The 24,320-nt window shown below is 35.7% G+C and overlaps 1 protein-coding gene and 1 long non-coding RNA gene across 4 annotated transcripts; one reads left to right on the forward strand and one right to left on the reverse strand.

Annotated features, from left to right (window-relative positions):
- Positions 1–1,890: 1,890 nt before the first annotated feature.
- On the reverse strand, positions 1,891–9,967 carry LOC146747244 (uncharacterized). 2 transcript variants are annotated; one of them, XR_014929195.1, is made up of 3 exons: positions 9,853–9,967; positions 3,360–3,544; positions 1,891–3,220 (listed from the first exon to the last, which is right to left on the reverse strand). It is a non-coding gene; the product is annotated as an uncharacterized LOC146747244 (long non-coding RNA). The 2 variants fall into 2 exon arrangements; XR_014929196.1 differs by lacking the exon at positions 9,853–9,967 and having other exon boundaries at positions 3,360–3,619.
- Positions 9,968–11,829: 1,862 nt separating this feature from the next.
- Positions 11,830–17,093, forward strand: LOC100376397 (ubiquitin-fold modifier 1). Of its 2 annotated transcripts, XM_002730540.4 has the most exons (5): positions 11,830–11,915; positions 12,020–12,076; positions 12,921–12,978; positions 14,896–14,935; positions 16,484–17,093. In XM_002730540.4, coding segments are annotated over exons 1-5 (255 nt in total). In that variant the 5' UTR covers positions 11,830–11,913; the 3' UTR covers positions 16,582–17,093. The 2 variants fall into 2 exon arrangements, with proteins under 2 accessions (XP_002730586.1, XP_006811335.1); XM_006811272.2 differs by lacking the exon at positions 11,830–11,915 and having other exon boundaries at positions 12,003–12,076.
- Positions 17,094–24,320: the final 7,227 nt, after the last annotated feature.

The raw sequence follows: 24,320 nt of genomic DNA on the forward strand, positions 1-24,320 counted from the left end.
AGAGGGTCCGGATTTCAGATCTCGTCCCTCATGCAAAAATGTCGTGCTACCACCTCTGATGTGCTAGCGTGCCCGCCCTACATCGGGTAGATTGCGGGTTTGGTTTCCATAGTCAGAAAATAAAAAAATGGAAATGACTAGCGATCAGTCCATTGTTTCATTTTGGTTATTTTCACTGATTTTTCTTTGAAATTATGAAAAACAAAATACAATAAGACTTTCCTGATCTCTGTGAGATGTGTAATTATGTATTTTATCTCAAGATCTGGGAAACAAATAATTAAATAAAAAGTATTTCTTTATTTTTTGCAGTGTATTTATTTTGTATTTTTTTCGAGCTCCGCCTCGGCAAGACTTGCCTTTGTTTACCAACACTTAAGATCCAGAAAGCCTGAGTGCGTTAGGTTTAATTTGGAGTTGGGGAAATACTAAACTACAACCAGTTTATATCGTTATGTTTTTGATTCAGTTGGTCACATGGGATGAAAAAAACATTGTTATTAATATATTGTAATTGTGAAACATTTTTGAAAAGTACATAATTCACGGAGTTACCAGGGCAATAATAGTTTCCCGTTATCAATAAAAGGAGCTTTTTCCAATAAAGCATTGCGTAAATGTTGCAGCGGCTCAAACTTTCAACAGAAAGTCAACTTTAATGTTGTTTGTAATCTTTGTCGAACAGCATGTCTCAATATCTCACTTCTATATAACTCTTACATGCATACCAACGTTCCTAAAAGGGACCTATAAATTGTCATTTCGAGATCCCAAATGAGACCTGTCAAATGAAATAATAAGTGAAACTTTGTAGAATCCCCTCTGAATGTTCCGAGTTTGTGGTAATTATTCTCCCAGATAATTACCACATAATACATAAGTGTGACGTTACGGTCGTAGATTTTAAAAAAAGATTCAACATATCAGTGTTGACACAGTGAGGCCAGCAATCAAATCTTATAGTCCCAATTTTGACGTTTTGGCTGGAAAACGATGGTCTCATAATATCGATTAAATTTTACTAGATTCTATGGTTCGGATGCCGTCTTTGTTTTTGTCCTTCACGAAAGAAAGTTGCGCACATAATACATGAAATGTGCCATTCATGTAGGGCTTCGTCAATATAAATATTCGCCTTTAGTATGCGAGACAATAAATTACATGGCGGTACTAGATTTTGTCTTTTGGTGTATCATATAACCCCAGGATTGTAGTGGTGCGCTTGAATAATACATGTAATCAAAACAAACCCAAACCAACCATCCACCCATCCTCCATGTTAAATCAGTATTGTGTAAAATGTCCATTTCAGTGAACACTGCCATGTCTCTCTTCTTACACTTACATCCTCAATAAAATGTCACTGTGAAATACATTCACGATTACGAAAATATGACAATCTTTGTAACACCACTTCGATATGATATAAATTTTGTATACTTTTCCATATCGTTTACAATATGAACATACATTCCTACTAAATATACATTGAGAGGTTGACCCAGCTAGACAACATAGTGATTGCCGCAACATCTGTGCGCGATGTAGAGTTATCCAACACTGACACGTAACTGTAAACCAATCAGGTAAGACAATACATCATGTAGACTGGAAAAGTCGGGACTTCTTTTTTGTTTTACAAAAAGAAATATAATTAATTTTCAATTTGGTCTTTTAGCGTGATCGCGAAAACTAGCGTGACCGCGAAAGATTTTTTCGCGGCGAGTGGGGAACATATTTAATGTGCATTATGTCACTTTAGCTAAAAATGACATTAAAAATTACATCTATGTTTGAAAAAATCGCCCGACTGTGGAAAGTCTATAGATCATGAGCAATCGCCATAAACGTGGGTGGAGTGGACGTGCTAAGAATAATAAAGACCACATATTGTTAGAGATGTCTGCAGTATATAGCTTTATTTTGTTTAAAATAGAATCACAATTTTGATTATGGCTAATCAAGTATTGAAACAACTTTGATGTGCTGAAATTAAAAACAACAACAACAACAAACAACAACAACAATTATAGAGGGCGTTCACCCAACTAGAGCCAAACTCAATATCACTTGTAGACTATTTCCTATTGATATTTTGTTGTAAAGTGAATAACTTTTATTAACATGCATTTATTAATTTAAGATTTAATAACAGCTGTCAGCTGATACCCATTTCTGAGGTAAATAAATTCCAGCAATTCAAGGGAAGCGATTGTACAAGTTTTTACTGTTTACTGCTATAATTGCTCCAAAATATACGTTGGTTCACAATTAAAAAAAATTCAGGACATATATAAATTAGATTATAATATAAGTATGACGCGATGAATTGCACTGTGCAAGTTTCTAAGCGCAAAACTATATTATTCAGTCAACCGAAGAACGTCGAGCAGATAATAAATAATATTGGCAGTCGTTGGTCATTAGCTGTGAAAATGGACAAATAAATTAATATAATAAACAAACTGTGGTCAATTTTACAACATGCGTGGCAATTCAAACATAGTGTGGCTATATTATTTCGTATATCGCCTTTAAGAGCAGTGTGCACAAATAACAGTTATGTACCACTGTAGCATGCAATGAAATTTTCGTACACCAGTTGGAATTGAATTGACTGACTGACTGATGTACTTCTTGTTTCCTTGGTTCGTCTCCCATAACTGTGATCACTTCACTCATAGAGAAATCATGGAGACTAAATCATCTGTGTCTCTGTGTATAATCACATAGTAGGCGGTTATCATATAATGTTAGTTTGCCCAAGTATATCATTGAAATAGCCAGCTGACGTGACGCTATTAATTCTAAATCTGTATGTTGACGCATCGATAACATGCACGTGTACAAATTCATAGTTCACTTTTGACCAGGAATTTTGATTGTAAAATATATATGGCAGTCACGGTTTCCTTGGTTACCATCCCAAACTTCGTTGCTTTCTATATGGCGCATAAATACATGGTGGCACTGTTCCAAGTATATCATCGCTCGTCATGGTAGAACTATGGCTTCCAATACATTTGGTAACATACTGGATATCTACTTCTGGCAAGTTGGCAATTTAATATTACTAATCATTGCAGATATCCAGGAGCATTTACAGTATAACAAACTGATTTAAGGTTGGTGATGCATCTTCCCGCGCAGTTATCTCATTTAGACCAGTAATATGTGTGATCTTTCCAGCGTTGTATTGCGTCTTTCTCGTCGTCAATAGCTGAAATTGACCACAATAAATAAACTAAATAATATAACTCATTTACATATAACACATGACCTTAGAAATAAAATATTATCGTCTGCGTTTGCTTTAAACACGAATGATGATGTAATACTTGTGTGCTCTTTTCACTCACTTTTTTGTGTTGGCAAGGTGTTGTGTACGTGAGTCTGCACTTTACGTAAGTCTTGTTTCTCAAAGTTTTTTAATTCGCTCATCTGTTCCAACTTCTTCTTGTCGAAGTGTCTTACCCTTTTGACTCGCGCACTCATCGTGAGGTCAATATTCTCCACAGCTATTTATTTCAAAATAGCCTGTTACCTAACATAAAAACAAAAAATTAAAATGTGTTAACATCAATCGATAATATCATATGCCTTTGACTGAATTAAGTTGGTTGCTGATTAATTCACTCTACCACATTGAAAGTTGCTTATAATAGCATTCCTACAAAAAGATTTATTTGGGGGGGGGGTATCTGGATTATTGGGTGAACTATTCGATTGCCTGATTTTTTCGAATTGTGACACATCTTACTAAACATCTGTTTTCAAAGCTTTCAGCGTGTCCGAATGTTGAAGATCGTTTTGGTTTCCGTTTGATTGGTCGTTCGAATTGCATTTGCTAACCCCTTTAAATATTCTTCCAATTCATATGGATTCGCAAGATTCGCCTCCGCCTCCGGACAACGACGAATTAGGAGAGTCTTCAAATATTTTGTACCATTGCCATTAAATATGTCACATAACAACACCAAGACACTACTAAGGCTTTAGGGATAAACTTTAATAAGATAACACACGACATTTATTGTAAAGATCCAACTGTAGATAAAGTAGAAATGTTGAATTTCACCGTCTCGGCTGACAGTTACGCCCATATGCCAAGATGAATGATGTTAACATGTGGTAGCAACTCACAGACAATGACAACGTTCACCGATACAATTGAATATTAATAATATAAGTACAAGACACACTTCTAAATGTTGGCTTCTCCTTGACAACCATTAATAAATTAAAAGAAGCTTCAATTTTAAACAATTGTTTGCCAGTCAAGAACTAGACAACTTATCAACCTAGTGATTTCCGAGGTATTTCCGTTTTTTTCCTTCCCCGAGGAATAGCAAAACCTAATTCTCACACTGCACTAAATACGTTTCCAGGAATTGTCACTCTATATGTTTGAATTATATAGTTCTGCAGAATTGGGTATTTTTTTATATGACTGAGTACACAATTTGGGAAATTTTGACTAAACCATCTAAAACAATGTCTGGTTGAACATAATGCAAATTGTTGGCTCTGTTCAGTTCATAGCTTACTTTTTGCCAAGTGTTTCACATGTTTATTTGAACTTATTCGTTCTTCATTTTACCAAAAATGCGGGTGTTTTTTTTTTTAGCGAAAAGCGCTAACTTTGGGGTCAAAAGCGCCTTCATTGTCATTTTTTTTGTGTGTGTCCAGGTTTTAACCGACAGCAGAGAATCGCCAATCAAAGTCCAGGTAGGTATCACGTTAGTAATATGATTGAAGTGTGCCGTCAGTGCACCCAGAGTCATACCCCTTCTTAAACTGCTACAATGCGAAAATTGAAATCCCTTTCACGAAATATTGTGTGACTATATTTGTTGTTATTTTTTAGCACGGTACGAGCCGTGTTCACATCGAGATAGCCATTTTTTAAGTTACGCTTTTTGTTCACCCCCCCATCTAAAATTATAGGGGATTTGTTTGAGATGGAAAAGTTAAGTGGAGGATGGATATCATGATTGTCAAGACTATGTGGCAACATACTCGAGACATATACTGTTCAAATGAAAATAGAATCAAAACGACAAACGCTATCTCGCAGGGATGGCTATGTAATCGTAATTCGACAAGTGCTATGGAGATAAAAACATTTAGACGACAGCAAATTTGACCGCTTGTCAAATTTGTCACGGTTGTTGGGAATGAACTGACTCCCTCTTCAGCAACAGATCGTCAAAAAATACGGTACGCGTTTTAGTCTACTATACCGTGTTCATTTCACTGTCAAAAATAGGAGAGACTTGGAGTCATACGTTCATACCTGAAAACATTTTCTGTCGAAAATCAGCCGTTCTATATCAAATTACCCCGATCGCTGCCAACGTGGGAAACAGAAAGAACTGCGTACTTACTTGGTCTGGCTTTATTTGACGATAAATCCAGCTTATTTTGTGAGATGCCTAATAGCGTGGTGTATATCACACATCAGACTAGAGTGGTAATAACAATCCTACACTTCTGATATACTGGGGTGGGTAACTATGCTATAAACATGTGTTTCATTTCAAACTTGGGTCATTTGACTCAATGAAAGAGAGCCGTCACAGCTTTACCACATTCTAGTTTCGGAACAATAGAGCTGTTTTACAGCTCATGGCGGGTTCATAATTACTCTTTGTGGGAGATCACATTTTTTTTTATTTTTCAAGTTCTCGCATTAACTAAATCCGTTAAAATACGGTTCAGTTGCTATATGTGCTGTGTATGTAAAGAGCTTGGATATAGTTATCTCCATGCACAGTTGTCGAGGACTGTGCTCCATCATGAGATGGTGTATTTAAATGAAAGTGCACTTTTACTTTCAATTGGTGATTGTAAATTAATTAACATCTGTTCCGCATACATACCTAAGGTGAAAAGCGAGGGGCGTTTACAAAATCTTAAAAAGCGGAATGTTCCACCGCCGCCTACAATTTTCTGTATCCTTACTCCCGGCCGAACTTTGCATTCACTCCCAAATATACAAATAGCGCAACATGACTGGTCAACGTATAATAAGCCGTACCAGTAAATGTATTCACCATTTGGTGGAAAAGTCATTAATCATCATAATTTATATTATACGTTGATCTATCGATAAAGAACAATTGCTCGAAATGTCTAGCTATTTTGAACACTTATTGAGGACAACGATTATAACAAATACCATCTACAACATAATCTGTGAAATACAACGACCATTGTAAAATAGAGTGGCCAGTTTATACTACCCACAGTTCCAGTGTGTTTATCGCGACTTGGCTGCATTAATCACAGACCTTCACTGTTGTTGGAGCAGTACATGATGTGTTTGGACACAGCATATATCACACTGCATATCCACACACAATTGAACAGTTGCATGTCTGTATTGAACATCTGCAGAGTCAAGGTCTGGTGACAAGATGGCTGCTGATATCAGTATGCTAGCAAACATGAGATGGTAGACACATCGTAGCGAAGAGGAAACTTTCAATCACAGAATTTATTACAGATTTCAGATTAGTGACATTTAATTTCAATACCGCGAATCACATGCAGTGCACACAACCTCTCTTAAATACACAACTAATATATATATATATATATATACATATATATATATATATATATATATATATATATATATATATATACGTGTGTGTGTGTGAAATTTGCAAAAATGAGTTTTTTCTTTAACTTCGTCCATATTACAACAACCACAGACAATATTTTTATTCGCTTCAACTATACTAAATATGAACGTTACGGGCGTGAAAGATTTGTTTTTACATACTATATTAAATTTCGTTTTAATAGATGTACATTTTACCTTAAACTCTGATTACAATTTATCATTATATTGAGCGTGGTCACATGATTCCTTAGCCAGAAAAGTATTTTCACTCTCTAAAGTGTACCGTATTTCTGGATTTTTTGTGACGTCTACCATAGTCTGACTCATGTACTAAATGAATTCACGGTGAAATACTGAGGAAGCAAAAACCCCTTGGAAATTTAGAATTTCCTTGTCAACAAGTGACAAACAAACAAATAAATTAAAACCGGGACGCGATGGTGTCTAGGTTGTTTTACTTTTAGAGAACGTCTAATTCAAAAATCGAATTTAAACTCGTTTCCCCCGTTTGCTACCTTAATGTGCTGAATGCTTCGTTAAACCACAGTCCCTCAACTGGTTAAACTGTCGACGTGGAAGCAGGAAAATAGAATAGGTGTCATGCAGTGCAGTGTTTCTAATCTTAGTTTTATAATTCATCCAAATTTTTCATTCCAACGTGTCCAAATTGCAGAAGGTCGTGCACCCAAAACGTGCAATCACCATGCAGCACAATAAAAGAACGAGACTCAGTATGAATCCAGGGTATATTTGAGTTTACCTAGAGCCCAGTTACGTTGTCGCGGTGTTGCTATTTCCAGGCAAACGAACGTAAACAAAATATGGTAGGTGGCCTTGCGATAAAAGAGGTTATCTTGCACTGTGGAATTTTCATATAAATTAAAAACGATGTTATACATTTATAAGTACGAAAACAAAATAGATTATTCTATGCTCTGATAATCGTATAAACTGTACTATGTATAGGTTATAAAATGATACGCCCTTTATACTTGGTTTTGAAGTCACGACATTCTAGCATGGCAACAGTTTGCAACAATTTATTTAATTTTATTTTTGTTTTGCGCGGTACAGTTCACTTCTAACATGGCAACAATTAGCAACAATTAGCAACAATTTATTCAATTTTATTTGGGTTTTGCGCGATACAGTAATCAAGATCAGCTGACAAAGCCATGTTCTAACTAACTTCTCTCAATTTATACAGAGAATATAAATCGTGAATTCGGCGATCTGATTGGTGGAGGGCGCATAGGCATGTTAGAATGAAATATATGACATGTTCAGAGTTTGTCGGTGGACAATGACTGCTTTTGGCGTGGGACACATTTGTTGTATATTCAATTATTCTTAACTTAAGTTAGCGACATTCGTATCGCTATCACAAGTTGCATATATATACACTCAGTGACGTACGGTTGAATTATACAGCATTATAATTGATTACGGATAAGGGCAATACAAAATATAGATAAGAAGGGTAGGTGATATACTACTTTTATGTGATTATACGTTGTTCAAAAAACGTCGAGCGTCCGTGAGGTAAAGGGTTATATGTGGGTGTTTTGCTCTCACCATGGACCTGTAGGTCCATGCTCTGACGGACATTTATCACTAATCACCAAATTTCACCGGATTACCACTACGTTCCTATCAATCTTTACCCATGGATGTACAAATTAGTACATCCATGCTTTACCACACCGTTCAACCTTTTTTTATGTCATATTATGTACTATAGTAGAATAAATTTAATAACAATTAAACATCCATGTTTGCCCAAGCCTACAGTTTTCAATACAAATTGTTACTATGAATATTTTAAAAGGTATATTTTGAAAAAAAAAGCATATTTCATATTTTTTTCTTCTGAAGTGATAATCAAACGCGAACTTGATTTGATCAGCTATAAAGCCCACCGTATTATGGTAATAACAAAATATAAAACTTATCAAAATAGGAATTTCCGGTTGTTACTTACAAGACTGTCCGCGCCTAAGTAACGAATTTTTAATATTTGTATAGCACACTTTCTTGGTGAACAACAAATTATCCAACGAGGTAATGAGTTCTTTTATAATATAATTTATCGGATTTCACTAATTATCAAAATTCATCAATTCATTTACAGAATAATAATGACAAAAGTAGTCGAGTCATATGATGTGATTATGTGATCGCACCAAAGCCATGGATAAACTATCACTATTTATACCATGATAAGTGTATCCATGGTAACACTATGAATGCAAAATACTGAGATGCAAATATAATATGAACATTTCAACACGGCCGATTGTAAACAATTCAAAGCCATGTCAGGATCGTTTAATGCGTGATACCGGACAGGGACGACGACTAATTACCCGACGTGTATCTGGTTGTTGGAGACGAAGGTATGGTGTTAATTACAACAACAGTATAGCGTAGACTTGTTTATTAAAGTCGTGTAACGATCCACAGAATTAACATTAACATTGCTAAGGATGGCGTCGCTGTCAAGCTGATATAGCAATAAATCCATAGCGGTATTACTCAGTGTATCAAGCTATCAAAATGACCCGTAGCGTTAACGACGGAGAAGTACGTGTCTGTATTGTTGTCCGTGGTAACCCGTGCCAATAAGCGTAGTCGATGGTTATTAATTTGATCGTGAAATTAGCGGATAGCTAAGTTAAGATTTTTAATGAAGTTATATTCACACTTGACTGTCCAATTAAGCAAGATATAAGAATTTTTCACTCCCACTTCCGCGGATTGTCAATAAACTTAGGAAGTACGCATGCGGTTACAGTGCAATCGATGGATCGGAACATGCTTGTATTCACTGTGCACGTCAGAATGCTCGCTGTAAAACACAGACGATTCAGTGTTGTAGCACGACACCCTCCTGGATGAATTGATACATGTCATTTTTATTCCACTTATAATCCACGATTCAGTACAACCGTTATACATTGTTCAAAGCAGCTTTCCCATAATTTAAAATCGTATAACAACACTATTGTTATAACACGAATCGAGTGATGACGTCAAATATTCTGAACATGTACACAAAAGGCTTATCATAGACAAATAAGTAATTACGCTAATTATTATAACGGCAATTTGGATGTTAAGTATATATTAATTAAATTACACGCACGGCTGTATGCTGAGTATACAAGAAAACACACAATACACTTGGTACTCACATGAATATTTGATATATATAGTCTTACCTTCAGGAAATTATACAGTCGCATCACACTTGTAGAGCAGCGGAAATGAAACAAGAAGGTAGCAATGATCTATTGGACGTTGTTCATTGGATAGCGTCATTAAATTGAAATTAACATACACCAAATATGGATGACATAATTCCAGTAGATACACAGAGGTGTAGATGGAAGATACACTGACGGTGGAAGCGATGGAATTACAAAGAATTTATACAATGTAATTGCACCATGTGTACGACGACGTCACGTCAGTTATATGCTACGTCATTATCTAGATCTGATAATACGGATAGTACCGACAACGATAAGCAATTCAGGTCAATGTCACGTGTCCAATAAATGTGAATATACGTGTATATTCGTCTTGAGTTCACCCGATATTGAACGATCGATTATCAATACAATTATTATCGCGTCCACATCCGGCTATGTGTATTTAGGTCACCGTATAATGCTAGTGAGGTCAATTGAATAATTCTGTTGTGATTATCATTGCTACTTGAACATATACTTTCGCGATGAGTGCCACTTTGTTAATAATGAGTGTATGATGCTCAGTGAAATGCCGCTGTGTGCAGGCTCAGGATATACAATACACCATTCCTGTCAATTGCGCCCTCTAGTGACAGAGCGCTTCTGTAACGTCAAATTGGGTATTCTGTGACGTCAGTATGGGTGGAGGCAATCGTTCAAATCAACGACTGTGCATGGTTGCTTAGTCGTTCATTAATATAGTAAATTCTCCCAAAAACATAATCTTCACTGTATTCATTTGTAGACGTCTAGATCAACAAGATATCGACGCCTTTGTGTCTCCAATTAACGTCATAGAAGGGCTTCGCCGCTGGAGGGCGCGATTTATGGGAAAGGTGTACATGATAGCATCGTTGTTATTCATATCATCCTGGGTCGCCATGATATAAATATGTGCGTAAGTGGCGGATTTTACATCATTAAATATTAAAATTAATAAAAGTTACACTGGGTAATTGGGCTAAATGTTTACATTCAAGGAAGTAGAATGTGTGTATATTGTTATAATATATGACAGAGATATAGTTTTTGATCATGTACATATAACAACAACCGTAATACAACCGGAAGCTGGACAATGAATACATTTCCAATTTACTTCACATCCAGTACGTAATACAGATATGCATGCAATCGTGCCTGTTAATATTATTCAATATAAAACATCACTACGTACTTCTAAATACTGGAAGTTTTCAAGTTGTTTTGTGCCTGTTTATATAAAAAAGGCGCCACTCTGTGATGGGAGTATTGTGCAAAGAATGGGAAGAACACTTAAAATGACGTAGTAGTTAAGATTAGAATCGATTATAAGAAAGTACATTGATTTTAATACATGTAGTTGTAAAAGTGAGGAACGTTCTTTTAGCTTCAAGCCATTCTAAGAGACAAAAATAAAATGAAAATGACTTCACTGTCAGTAAAATTATCCATTAAAAATACACGTCGGCAAGAAGAGGGGTAAAAAAAAGCGGAGGGCTCGTCACCTGCGCACGCGCGGGAATTGAGTTCTAAGCGACGATAGCGACACATGTTGAAACGTAAAGGTCCATGGGTAGACGTTTGTTCGTAAACAACGACGCAGTCTGCCGCATCACAGAGAACGACTGCCCGCTTAATTTGTGTCTCTTGACGGAGGTCCCCATCTCAAGGAAATGTGGCCGGAAAGGGGTTTAAAGTTTAAGCATTTATAATTGGAATTATAAAAATAATCGTAACAAATTACTAAAAAGTGTTATTTAAGCCTTGGCTGTATTCTCAGACAACTATAGTAGTCTGAGCTGTATTGAAAAGGGAATTGTGATTATTCTGACATTGAATTCTTTATTTCCAAGCTAATACTTAAATATCAAGTCTAGAAAATAGCAACACGGTAACCAGTAATTGATTTTTCGCCTTCAAACATCAAACAACGACTTAGAGGGCATCGTTTAAATTTGGTGAGTTAGGGAAGCCAGTAAAACTGAGGTAAAAGACTACCGCACATGCGCATTGTCAACGTGGCTGAAGCCGGTGGTTTGACTCAAAATGTACTTCCTGATTAACCATATTTTTAGTGAATTTAGCAAATTTCTCGAATTTCATTTCAATCTGTCTGATTATCTGAGTAACTAACGATGGTTTTTATTCGTAGGTCTAAGGTAACATTCAAGATAACGCTGACATCGGACCCGAAGCTACCATTCAAAGTGTAAGTACACGATGATTACGATCATTTCGCAATGCCAACCATTTCGCAACGCATATTTTTGTTCATTCATTCATTATACGACAAGTAAATATTATCAAGGGAAGGTTTGTTGGTTGCTATCAAGACACATTGGAGGATATATTGGCTGGGTATATTAATATGATACATATTGTCATCAACGCACATTTTCATGGATATTTTTTTTTAAATCTGAGGATGTCTAAGAGATTAACCATTAGATTAGAAACTCTGGGAGAACGGGGGATTTTGAACAAAATTAATCCCCCACACACTTGATAGAAAAAAGCAAAAAACAAATTTGGTTGAAAATTAAGTGAAGGATAATTTGCCCAGTAGAGTTTCTAATGCGAGATATTCTCCCAATTATTTTAAATTCTTCACATTTATAACATTTATTGACAGTATAATAATACATCTGTTTCTTTTTTTTCAAAAGTTCCTACATTATAAAGCTATTAAAATATAGTTCAGGGGAATATTCAATTGGGTGTGAACACTTATTTTTCTGCTGGTTACATACTTTCTACAGTAGCAATTTCTGCTAGTAACTCATTCATTCATTAATTATGTAAATTTATTGTAATGTCATGACAAATTGGGCAGTCACACTTTTGTTATGATATAGCACTTTACAAAAATAGTATTATAACTTATGAAAATTATCATATTCATGATTGCCCAATGACAGTGAAGATTAGTGGAAATTTTGCACTATTGCGGAGAATGGGTAACCAGTAGAATGACCTGGTTATGTTGTAAGCTAAAAACCACAACACATATCGTAATAGTATGTGACTAAATATCTAGTTGGATTTCTCAACAGACTTAGTGTTCCAGACAGTACGCCATTTACAGCTGTTCTTAAGTTTGCGGCTGAGGAGGTAAGACCATCAATAAGTCTAATGTGTTCATCTTTTGATGAAAACTACAATCTTTAAGTATCTGCTGTCTTCTACTCCACCCTACCCATTGAGCTATTTTAATAATAATAAACTTTATTTTCACTTGATATAAACTTTTCATTGGTGATGAGCACTTAAGCAAAATAAAAATACACAACCAAAATCACAAAATCATGGTAAAGCTAGTGAAAATTGTTTTAAAAAGTGTTTATACTGGCATGGTAATTTACTTAATATGTTCTCTCATTTTAAACTAGTTACTTAATCCATTCTGTTCAGGTTAAGAAGGTCATGATTGGATGAATGTAGGTCTCTAGCTAGTCTATAAATATATATATGTCCCTTATTACCTTGCCCGTACCATCAAAGATGGAAGGGAAAGGTATATTAAGGGAAATATTTTGTCCGGCGTTGTCGTCGTCGTCGTCGTTGTCGTCGTTAATAATTGTTATTGTGTGCATGATAACTTTACTAATTCTATTCCAAACTTCATCAAACTTGGTCACCTTGTTCATCAGTATAAAGTCTTCCCTGAGTTTGAACAACAGATGTCCTGTATGAAAATATCATGCAAAAATTGAGAAAAACTGATAAAATATTTCGACTGTTTCTACTTGACTGATCACTGGTGATACACATCAAAGGTCACTGATCTCAGTGGAAATATGCATTGTTGTATGTGTTCAATGAAGCAAATGATTTATCTTGTAATAATATCCTTGGTAATGTATCTCAGAATCCCTTACTGGGTTTCAAAACCAACTCATGGAGAGATTGCACAGTCTGATACACATTTGCAAACCTATCAATAAATCTTTACAGAAAACAAGATGTCAGAAAATCAATATAAGCACTGCTATGAACTGGGTGCCAAACTTTGATCAAGATCTGAAGCTAATAGAAAATCTGTTTAGTTCAAAGTTATCAAATCAAAAACAATACATAAAAAATACATAAAAAGCAAAACATTTCATCCACATTTTAAAAAGAAAATTGTTCTAAAATATATGTATTCTGTATTTGACAAACAGTTCATTCGACAAATGAAAACTCACAGGAATATGTTTCAGCTATTAGAACAGAATGATAGAGTTTTTATAATACTAGTTTAAAAACTCACTTCAAACAAAGATTGCAGTGTTTGAAGATGTAGGTTCTCAGGAGGCAACAGTACTATTGACTTCTCCCTCCACTGGATACCAACTAACTATTTAAAGCAGAGCTTGCAACATGATAGCTATTCATAAAGGGTGTTTTTTTTTTTTACTTTTCATATAATACAGTAGTCACACAATGAGGCAGTTCATATTTGTCTCAGTGAATCATTAATTTTTGACAGACACCTGTACAAAATACTTGGACAAAAGCCAGCTAAGATTTTCTGTTATCTTGCATGTTTTATGAATCTATTCACGTCTAAATGCAGCACTTTTTTTTTGCAATGAGGCATTTGTTTTTATACTAAAATATCTGAATTACTTTGAATAAAGCTGGAAATTATGTCCCTTAAAATAATTAAACAAATAAGGCACCAATGTTTTTGTAAGATATTTACATCTTTAAAGGACATTCGGTAGACTGATTCCCCACTGTTAGTTCAACCCCAAAACTTTTTTGTATTCAAAATTAATTATGACAATGTATATTTATATTGAAACAAACTATGTTAAAGGGAATTATATTATATAACAAAGGGCAAGGTCACCAGAGTTCAACTATGTTATATAATATGAGACCATGTATAAGCCAATGAATGAAAGTAATGTGCATGTAAAGACAACAGCAACACATTTATATTTTTGTTGATTTTTTTAAACCATGGCAATACATTTAATAAGGTAGTAATTGATGTTTTGCATAGAAGTTATGTTTAGCCTTTCCTTTTATTTCTCCTAGTTCAAAGTACCACCTGCAACTAGTGCTATCATTACAAACGGTAAGATATGCTTTATTTTTTACATACAAATCAGTTATTGTAATGGATGATATTCTATAAATTCTCCCAAAGACAATACAGGGATGGGTAACTGTGGCAAACATTCAATGTCTCCTGCATCATGTTTTATTACCTAAGCATCCAAGTGCATGCAACAAGTCCACAACTGCCATATCAAATTATTTTGAGTAGCTTATGTGACCTGTTTTGAAAACATTCTATATCAAATAAGTTCCCAACAGACTACTTTATGTACTACTACATATACTGTCACATAAACTTGTTTTGTTTGAAAATTTACAAATAAAAATATCATATTATCATTTACTTGCATCCAGTTACAATCTACTAGTGTATGTCCTACTGCCCATAATATGTAGTGTAGTCAAATTTTTGTTTCAAAATCCACCTGTACTTAATGTTTTCCTGAATTTTGTAATAATAATATTGCATCTGTAGAAATGCAATGTTTCTATCATTTAATGGGCCATTCCAGTTTATATCTGCACCCCCCTGTTGATGAGGTCGGATTTCCAGCACTGTATGATGGGGAAAATACCCCGGATTTCCAACTGTATATGGAGAAACAGAATCTGGAAATCCAGACGAGAATGGAAAAAAAAATTCTGGAAATCCAGGCAGTTATGGCTACTGAATAAAATATGGCCTAGCTTAATTATCTCACCACATACCGGTTGATGAGGTTGGATTTCCAACACTCTATGACTAAAAAAACTTGGAATTCTGACTGTATTGGGCCAGTATGAAATAGATAATGATGGTGGGACGAATGAGCTCATCAACACCGTGAATCAGGACTAGTTTGGATTTCCATTATCAGATATAAAATTTTGAACTTGGTTAATTTGCATATGATGAGAGTTATATTTGGAAATCCTACTCTGTATGGTGTCACAAAGGAACTCATCAACACCATAAGTAGGACCTATAGTTTTGGATTTCCATAACTGTATGGTGAATGGTGATTCGGAAATAAAACTTTGTATGACTTACCGGTATACACCCATGGAAATTATACCCTGTATGAAGTAAACACACAAACTCATCAACAGGGGGGGGGGGGGGGGGGTGCAGATATAAACTGGAATGGCCCAATAGCAGTGAATATCAATTTTGTATGTATGTGTGTGATGTCTTGGAACTTTCAAATGTAATCTTGCATGTCGATGTGGCATATTCAAAATAACATTGAAATCCAAAACGACATTGCATAAAAAAAGTCACATGTCCTTGTATTCTACTACCATAAGTACATGTTCTGCAGTGTATTTAATTTATTAGAGGCCCATATCAAACGCAGGCATGTTTTTTTTCAAAATGTTTGTTGTATTTATAACATGAATTCACAAACCTTTTATCTATGCTATTAAAAGGCAAGATATCATTCCCTGGGATTTCACCATAGAATCATAAGACATCATTGTTCACCTTTTGTCTTATTTACGGTTGTAGTTTTAATTGTGTGGGTAATTTTGTTTTCCATTAACTGGTTTTTACATGATACAAACCTTTTGTTCACATTTGCAGACGGCATAGGAATTAATCCTGCACAGAGTGCTGGCAATGTCTTCTTGAAACACGGATCAGAACTTAGGATTATACCAAGAGACAGAGTGGGACACTAATTATTAAGTTTGCCAACAATAACGAAGAGATATTCAGATCAAAGATGGTGACATTTTAACAGCTTCAGTCAGTATTGACGTGACCACAAGCTGCAGCTCAGACATCAATGATATCAACATCCTGCAGTTGTTTGCTCTCACTGGCCGTTTTATCTTCTGACTCGGTGGTAATTTATTGCCCAATCAGTCTGACTGAGTTTCTTGTATGGTTCTGCTAGGTACTGTATTTGCTCTATTACAAGTGTATCTCCAGTAGAAGTTCACATGAACCAAATATTACATTTTACTGGATCTTCATTTTATAACTTATTTTGATCATAGATACACCTCTGCCATTCACAGAAGTATGGTACATGTGCTAATAACAGAGCAAATACGGTATTAGTAATATTTTTTTTTATTTCAATTCAACATTATCATACATAATAAATAATCTAAGCCTCATTTGTTATACCATGTCACTGTTTTAGTTTTAGAATCAATAGCATGAAATACAAAAATTATTTAATATATTACTTGTTATTTCTAGAGATCTTGTGTGCTTGCTATGAATCCAACTGTCAAAGGAAATGTGGGTTCCAGCGCCTTGCAAGTTTGTGCGTAATTCAACATATGTATCGCAGAGTGGACATCTGTTGAATAATAATAAGAAATTTAAACAGTGTGCCATGACTGCAAAAACATGTTTACAAAAAAGGGTGCAAAAATCTTAAAATTTCACATTTTCTGGTTAGTTGTTTAAAAACTGTTACAGTATTGTGTAGTCATATTCTTCTAGCTATTACAGTGATCCCAGAAATGGCAGGAAAGTAGCTTTTGTCACATACCTGGTCAGGGCGTTCTAAACTCAATCTCATCAGAAATGTCAATGATTATCACCTATTGCTTGATGTGCCACCAATGTAAGAGTGCCATTCATGTGATTTGCATGTGCTTCATTTAAACTGACCAATGAATGGAGAGTATTCTATTTCTTCTATTGCATACCCTTTAATACATGTATGCAGTGTTCTCCTTAGAGTTTGTTAACAAGAGAGGCCACTATGTACATACATGCCATTCATTCGCAGTAAAATGAATGTACCGATAGGGCGTTCAATTCAGCGATGATCATGTGACAGTTTCAAGATCAACATTTTTGTGTAGCAAATTATTCAATGAACCTTGTTTAGCTGTTTTTTTACCAATAAACTACTGTAAAAGGGTTAATTATTCACTGGATTTTAATTTTGCTTATTTTGCTGTCCTGATAAATGCGCTAACTTAAAACCCAGTGAATATGTAAAATTTAGCATAGAACACATTATCTAAATGATAAAACCGTGAATTTAAAACCCACTGAATATGCCTGAAATGGTAAATCAGCGAAATTTAAACCCAGTGAAAATTAGTCATTTTACAGTATGTCAAGAATTACTTTTATCAAAATTCCCTGTTAAATTCAAATGTCTTTTGTCAACATTTTTCGATGAAACTGTATTAAAGATTCTCTTGCCTGCATTAAAAATTAGAAAAATATTTTTAGCTCAATGTTTTGTTTTTTTTGCTAATCCTTGCAATATCTAAATTTTGAACACAACACTGTTATTAATCATAATTGGCTGTTTATTTGAATGAATAAAACTATTGTTTATTATATCTTTCAGCCACCGGAATATGTGTGCACAAATATTGAAATCAGAAGATTATCTGCTAAGTGGCAATGCAGATTTATTTTCTTAATCATTGATGATTGACTAATCAGTTTCCTTCATATAAGCACCCACACTTCTAATGGAGTGAATATTACATCTTAGTAGCTTCAGTGATGTAGTTTTGTTTTCAAGTGAAAGCAAAAAATAGAAATGTCAATTTTTTTTTTAGCATGCAAACAAAACAGTTTATTAGTAAGTAAATTAACTAATTAAACTGAACAAATTAATTAGAAATGTATCTGACAATCCATTGGAGGAACCTTATTGTAGCCTGAACAGTACAGGTACCACGGTGATACAAAAACAAGCTGAGCAACTAATTAGTATGCAAATTAGCATGCACATATTAGAAGTTATTAAATATTGATTTACACAAATGGCAATCATGTACCAAGTTTCAATGCATTTGTGCAAGTACATGCTAAAACTAATTAATTAGTATGTAAATATCCTAATTAACATGCATGGATTTGTACCAACATTTAGTTGGCTCTGGTGTTCATGATATACCGGTAGTATCTGAGTTCCTTTTCAATCCAGCCAGTGGTATGACATTACCTCCCGTTTTTGCTTTGCACACCGTGAAGCTAAAAAGTGTGAAACAAAGAAAGAATCAAAAGGCATAACTTCTTTTATTTCTTATCTATAAGAAAACTTAGGAAAAATTACATGATGCAAACACTAGTAATAGAAGGGTACAACTAATATGATTACTTCACCTGGCAATTGCTATTGACAAGATTAGATATATTTTTGGAGAACACAAAGTTTAATTTCTAGCAATAGAGTAACTCTAAAAATCATAATGCTTCAAATGTCATCAAAATCTATTTACATATGTCCAAAAATAAATAAGTATATGATAACTGGCTTTGACATGTTTAGATAAATAGATGTAAGAACATTAGAGAAAGAGCAATACCATACGAAGAAATGCAAAGTTTTGGTTTATCGGTATATCTGTAAGCTGAGAGAAGTCTATTAATATCATAACCATACTGCCCAAAAAAGGAAAATACCAGTTACACATACATACCTGTGTTAGTGACAAGGACCTTGCAGCCCTAGTGCAATGTACATGTAAAATGACCTGTATATAAAAATCTAATGTGACAGTCATTATGATGATTGTTTGGTCATATAAACCTGAATAATGGAAGATGATTAGTGACTTTCACATAGGACATAGAATGGACATAGAAGCACAGTGATTTTCACTGGGGTTTCAAAGACATGGAAACACAGTGACTTTCACTGGGGTTTCAAAGACATGGAAACACAGTGACTTTCACTTGGGTCCTAAAGACATGAAAACACAGTGACTTTCACTTGGGTCATAAAGACATGGAATCACAATGACTTTCACTTGGGTCCTAAAGACACAGAATCACAGTGACTTTCACTTGGGTCCTAAAGACATGGAATCACAGTGACTTTCACTAGGTCCTAAAGACATGGAATCACAGTGACTTTCACTTGGGTCCTATAGACATGGAATCACAGTGACTTTCATTTGGGTCCTAAAGACATGGAAACACAGTGACTTTCACTTGGGTCCTAAAGATATGGAATCACAGTGACTTTCACTTGGGTCCTAAAGACATGAAATCACAATGACTTTCACTGGGGTCCCAATGACATGAAATCACAATGACTTTCACTGGATCCTAAAGACATGAAATCACAGTGACTTTCACTGGGGTCCTAAAGACATGGAATCACAGTGACTTTCACTGGGGTCCTAAAAACATGGAATCACAATGACTTTCACTTGGGTCCTAAAGACATGGAATCACAATGACTTTCATTTTGGTTCTAAAGACATAGAATCACAGTGACTTTCATTTGGGTCCTAAAGACATGGAATCACAATGACTTTCACTTTGGTTCTAAAGACATGGAATCACAATGACTTTCACTTTGGTTCTAAAGACATAGAATCACAATGACTTTCACTTTGGTTCTAAAGACATGGAATCACAGTGACTTTCACTTGGGTCCTAAAGACATGGAATCACAGTGATTTTCACTGGGTTCTAAGACATGGAATCACAATGACTTTCACTTGGGTTCTAAAGACATGGAATCACAGTGATTTTCACTGGGTTCTAAGACATAGAATCACAGTGACTTTCACTGGGTTCTAAAGACATAGAATCACAATGACTTTCACTTTGGTTCTAAAGACATGGAAACACAGTGATTTTCACTGGGTTCTAAGACATAGAATCACAGTGACTTTCACTTGGGTTCTAAAGACATGGAATCACAGTGATTTTCACTGGGTTTTAAGACATGGAATCACAATGACTTTCACTTGGGTTCTAAAGACATGGAATCACAGTGAAAAACTTGGGTTCTAAAGACATGGAATCACAGTGATTTTCACTGGGTTCTAAGACATAGAATCACAGTGACTTTCACTTGGGTTCTAAAGACATGGAATCACAGTGATTTTCACTGGGTTCTAAGACATAGAATCACAGTGACTTTCACTGGGTCCTAAAGACATAGAATCACAGTGACTTTCACTTGGGTCCTAAAGACATGAAATCACAGTGACTTTCACTTGGGTCCTAAAGACATGGAATCACAGTGACTTTCACTGGGGTCCTAAAGACATGGAATCACAGTGACTTTCACTTGGGTCCTAAAGACATGAAATCACAATGACTTTCACTGGGGTCCCAAAGACATGAAATCACAATGACTTTCACTGGGTCCTAAAACATGGAATCACAGTGACTTTCACTTGGGTTCTAAAGACATGGAATCACAATGACTTTCACTTGGGTCCTAAAGACATGAAATCACAGTGACTTTCACTGGGTCCTAAAGACATGGAATCACAATGACTTTCACTTGGGTCCTAAAGACATGGAATCACAGTGATTTTCACTTGGGTCCTAAAGACACAGAATCACAGTGACTTTCATTTGGGTCCTAAAGACATGGAATCACAATGACTTTCACTTGGGTCCTAAAGACACAGAATCACAGTGACTTTCACTTGGGTACTAAAGACATGGAATCACAGTGACTTTCACTGGGTCCTAAAGACATGGAATCACAGTGACTTTCACTTGGGTCCTATAGACATGGAATCACAGTGACTTTCACTTGGGTCCTAAAGACATGGAAACACAGTGACTTTCACTTGGGTCCTAAAGATATGGAATCACAGTGACTTTCACTTGGGTCCTAAAGACATGAAATCACAATGACTTTCACTGGGGTCCCAATGACATGAAATCACAATGACTTTCACTGGATCCTAAAGACATGGAATCACAGTGACTTTCACTAGGGTCCTAAAGACATGGAATCACAGTGACTTTCACTGGGGTCCTAAAGACATGGAATCACAATGACTTTCACTTGGGTCCTAAAGACATGGAATCACAATGACTTTCACTTTGGTTCAAAAGACATAGAATCACAGTGACTTTCACTGGATCCTAAAGACATAGAATCACAATGACTTTCACTTGGGTCCTAAAGACATGGAATCACAATGACTTTCACTTGGGTCCTAAAGACATGGAATCACAATGACTTTCACTTGGGTTCTAAAAACATGGAATCACAATGACTTTCACTTTGGTTCTAAAGACATGGAATCACAGTGACTTTCACTTGGGTCCTAAAGACATGGAATCACAGTGATTTTCACTGGGTTCTAAGACATGGAATCACAATGACTTTCACTTGGGTTCTAAAGACATGGAATCACAGTGATTTTCACTGGGTTCTAAGACATAGAATCACAGTGACTTTCACTGGGTCCTAAAGACATAGAATCACAGTGACTTTCACTTGGGTCCTAAAGACATGAAATCACAGTGACTTTCACTTGGGTCCTAAAGACATGGAATCACAGTGATATTCACTGGGTTCTAAGACATAGAATCACAGTGACTTTCACTTGGGTTCTAAAGACATGGAATCACAGTGATTTTCACTGGGTTCTAAGACATGGAATCACAATGACTTTCACTTGGGTTCTAAAGACATGGAATCACAGTGATTTTCACTGGGTTCTAAAACATGGAATTACAATGACTTTCACTTGGGTTCTAAAGACATGGAATCACAGTGATTTTCACTGGGTTCTAAGACATAGAATCACAGTGACTTTCACTGGGTCCTAAAGACATAGAATCACAGTGACTTTCACTTGGGTCCTAAAGACATGAAATCACAGTGACTTTCACTTGGGTCCTAAAGACATGGAATCACAGTGATTTTCACTGGGTTCTAAGACATAGAATCACAGTGACTTTCACTTGGGTTCTAAAGACATGGAATCACAGTGATTTTCACTGGGTTCTAAGACATGGAATCACAATGACTTTCACTTGGGTTCTAAAGACATGGAATCACAGTGATTTTCAATGGGTTCTAAGACATAGAATCACAGTGACTTTCACTTGGGTTCTAAAGACATGGAATTACAGTGATTTTCACTGGGTTCTAAGACATAGAATCACAGTGACTTTCACTGGGTCCTAAAGACATAGAATCACAGTGACTTTCACTTGGGTCCTAAAGACATGAAATCACAGTGACTTTCACTTGGGTCCTAAAGACATGGAATCACAGTGACTTTCACTGGGGTCCTAAAGACACGGAATCACAGTGACTTTCACTTGGGTTCTAAAGACATGGAATCACAGTGACTTTCACTTGGGTCCTAAAGACATGAAATCACAATGACTTTCACTGGGGTCCCAAAGACATGAAGTCACAATGACTTTCACTGGGTCCTAAAAACATGGAATCACAGTGACTTTCACTTGGGTTCTAAAGACATGGAATCACAGTGACTTTCACTTGGGTTCTAAAGACATGGAATCACAGTGACTTTCACTTGGGTCCTAAAGACATGGAATCACAATGACTTTCACTTGGGTTCTAAAGACATGGAATCACAATGACTTTCACTTTGGTTCTAAAGACATAGAATCACAGTGACTTTCACTTGGGTTCTAAAGACACAGAATCACAGTGACTTTCACTTGGGTCCTAGACATGGAATCACAATGACTTTCACTTTTGTTCTAAAGACATGGAAACACAGTGACTTTCACTTGGGTTCTAAAGACATGGAATCACAGTGATTTTCACTTGGGTTCTAAAGACATGGAATCACAGTGATTTTCACTGGGTTCTAAGACATAGAATCACAATGACTTTCACTTGGGTTCTAAAGACATGGAATCACAGTGATTTTCACTGGGTTCTTAGACATAGAATCACAGTGATTTTCACTTGGGTTCTAAAGACATGGAATCACAGTGATTTTCACTGGGTTCTAAGACATAGAATCACAGTGACTTTCACTGGGTCCTAAAGACATAGAATCACAGTGACTTTCACTTGGGTCCTAAAGACATGGAATCACAATGACTTTCACTGGGGTCCCAAAGACATGAAATCACAATGACTTTCACTGGATCCTAAAGACATGGAATCACAATGACTTTCACTTGGGTCCTAAAGACATGGAATCACAATGACTTTCACTTTGGTTCTAAAGACATAGAATCACAGTGATTTTCACTGGGTCCAAAAGACATGGAATCACAGCGACTTTCACTTGGGTCCTAAAGACATAGAATTGAAGTGACTTTCACTTGGGTCCTGAAGACATACATGTAGAATCACAATGACTTTCACAAACCATGGAAGGTACGAACGGAAGGAGCCAAGACTCTATTGTTTTAGCTTTGCCCCATGATCGTTTGTCAATGTTTGTTCACAAACATTGGTTCTCGTTAGCTATTAACACCTTCGTACAATGAGTTATGCTAGTCTCGAGCATTCGGTAATATTCGGAGCATGTTCGGAAGCGATAGACGAACCTCGCATGTACAATACTGAAAATGGCGTCTAGTTTGAATGCTGTTGTTTCCGGAGATCTTGGCGAACTTTAATGAAAAATTTATGAACTAACTGATGAACTATCGTGAATCTTTTTGTATTTGTAACGGTGATGAGACTTAATCAATGATTGCCTGTTACAATAACGATTGCATTATTCAA

This window comes from Saccoglossus kowalevskii, chromosome 4, assembly GCF_978046115.1.
Source record: "Saccoglossus kowalevskii chromosome 4, keSacKowa6.1, whole genome shotgun sequence".
NCBI classification, from domain to species: Eukaryota; Metazoa; Hemichordata; class Enteropneusta; family Harrimaniidae; genus Saccoglossus; species Saccoglossus kowalevskii.

Coding starts and splice junctions, on each gene's coding strand:
- LOC100376397 (XM_006811272.2), top strand. CDS start 12,003: ATGGTTTTTATTCGTAGGTCTAAGGTAACATTCAAGATAACGCTGACA. Junction 12,077..12,920: donor CCGAAGCTACCATTCAAAGT/GTAAGTACACGA, acceptor ATTTCTCAACAG/ACTTAGTGTTCCAGACAGTA. Junction 12,979..14,895: donor TTAAGTTTGCGGCTGAGGAG/GTAAGACCATCA, acceptor TATTTCTCCTAG/TTCAAAGTACCACCTGCAAC.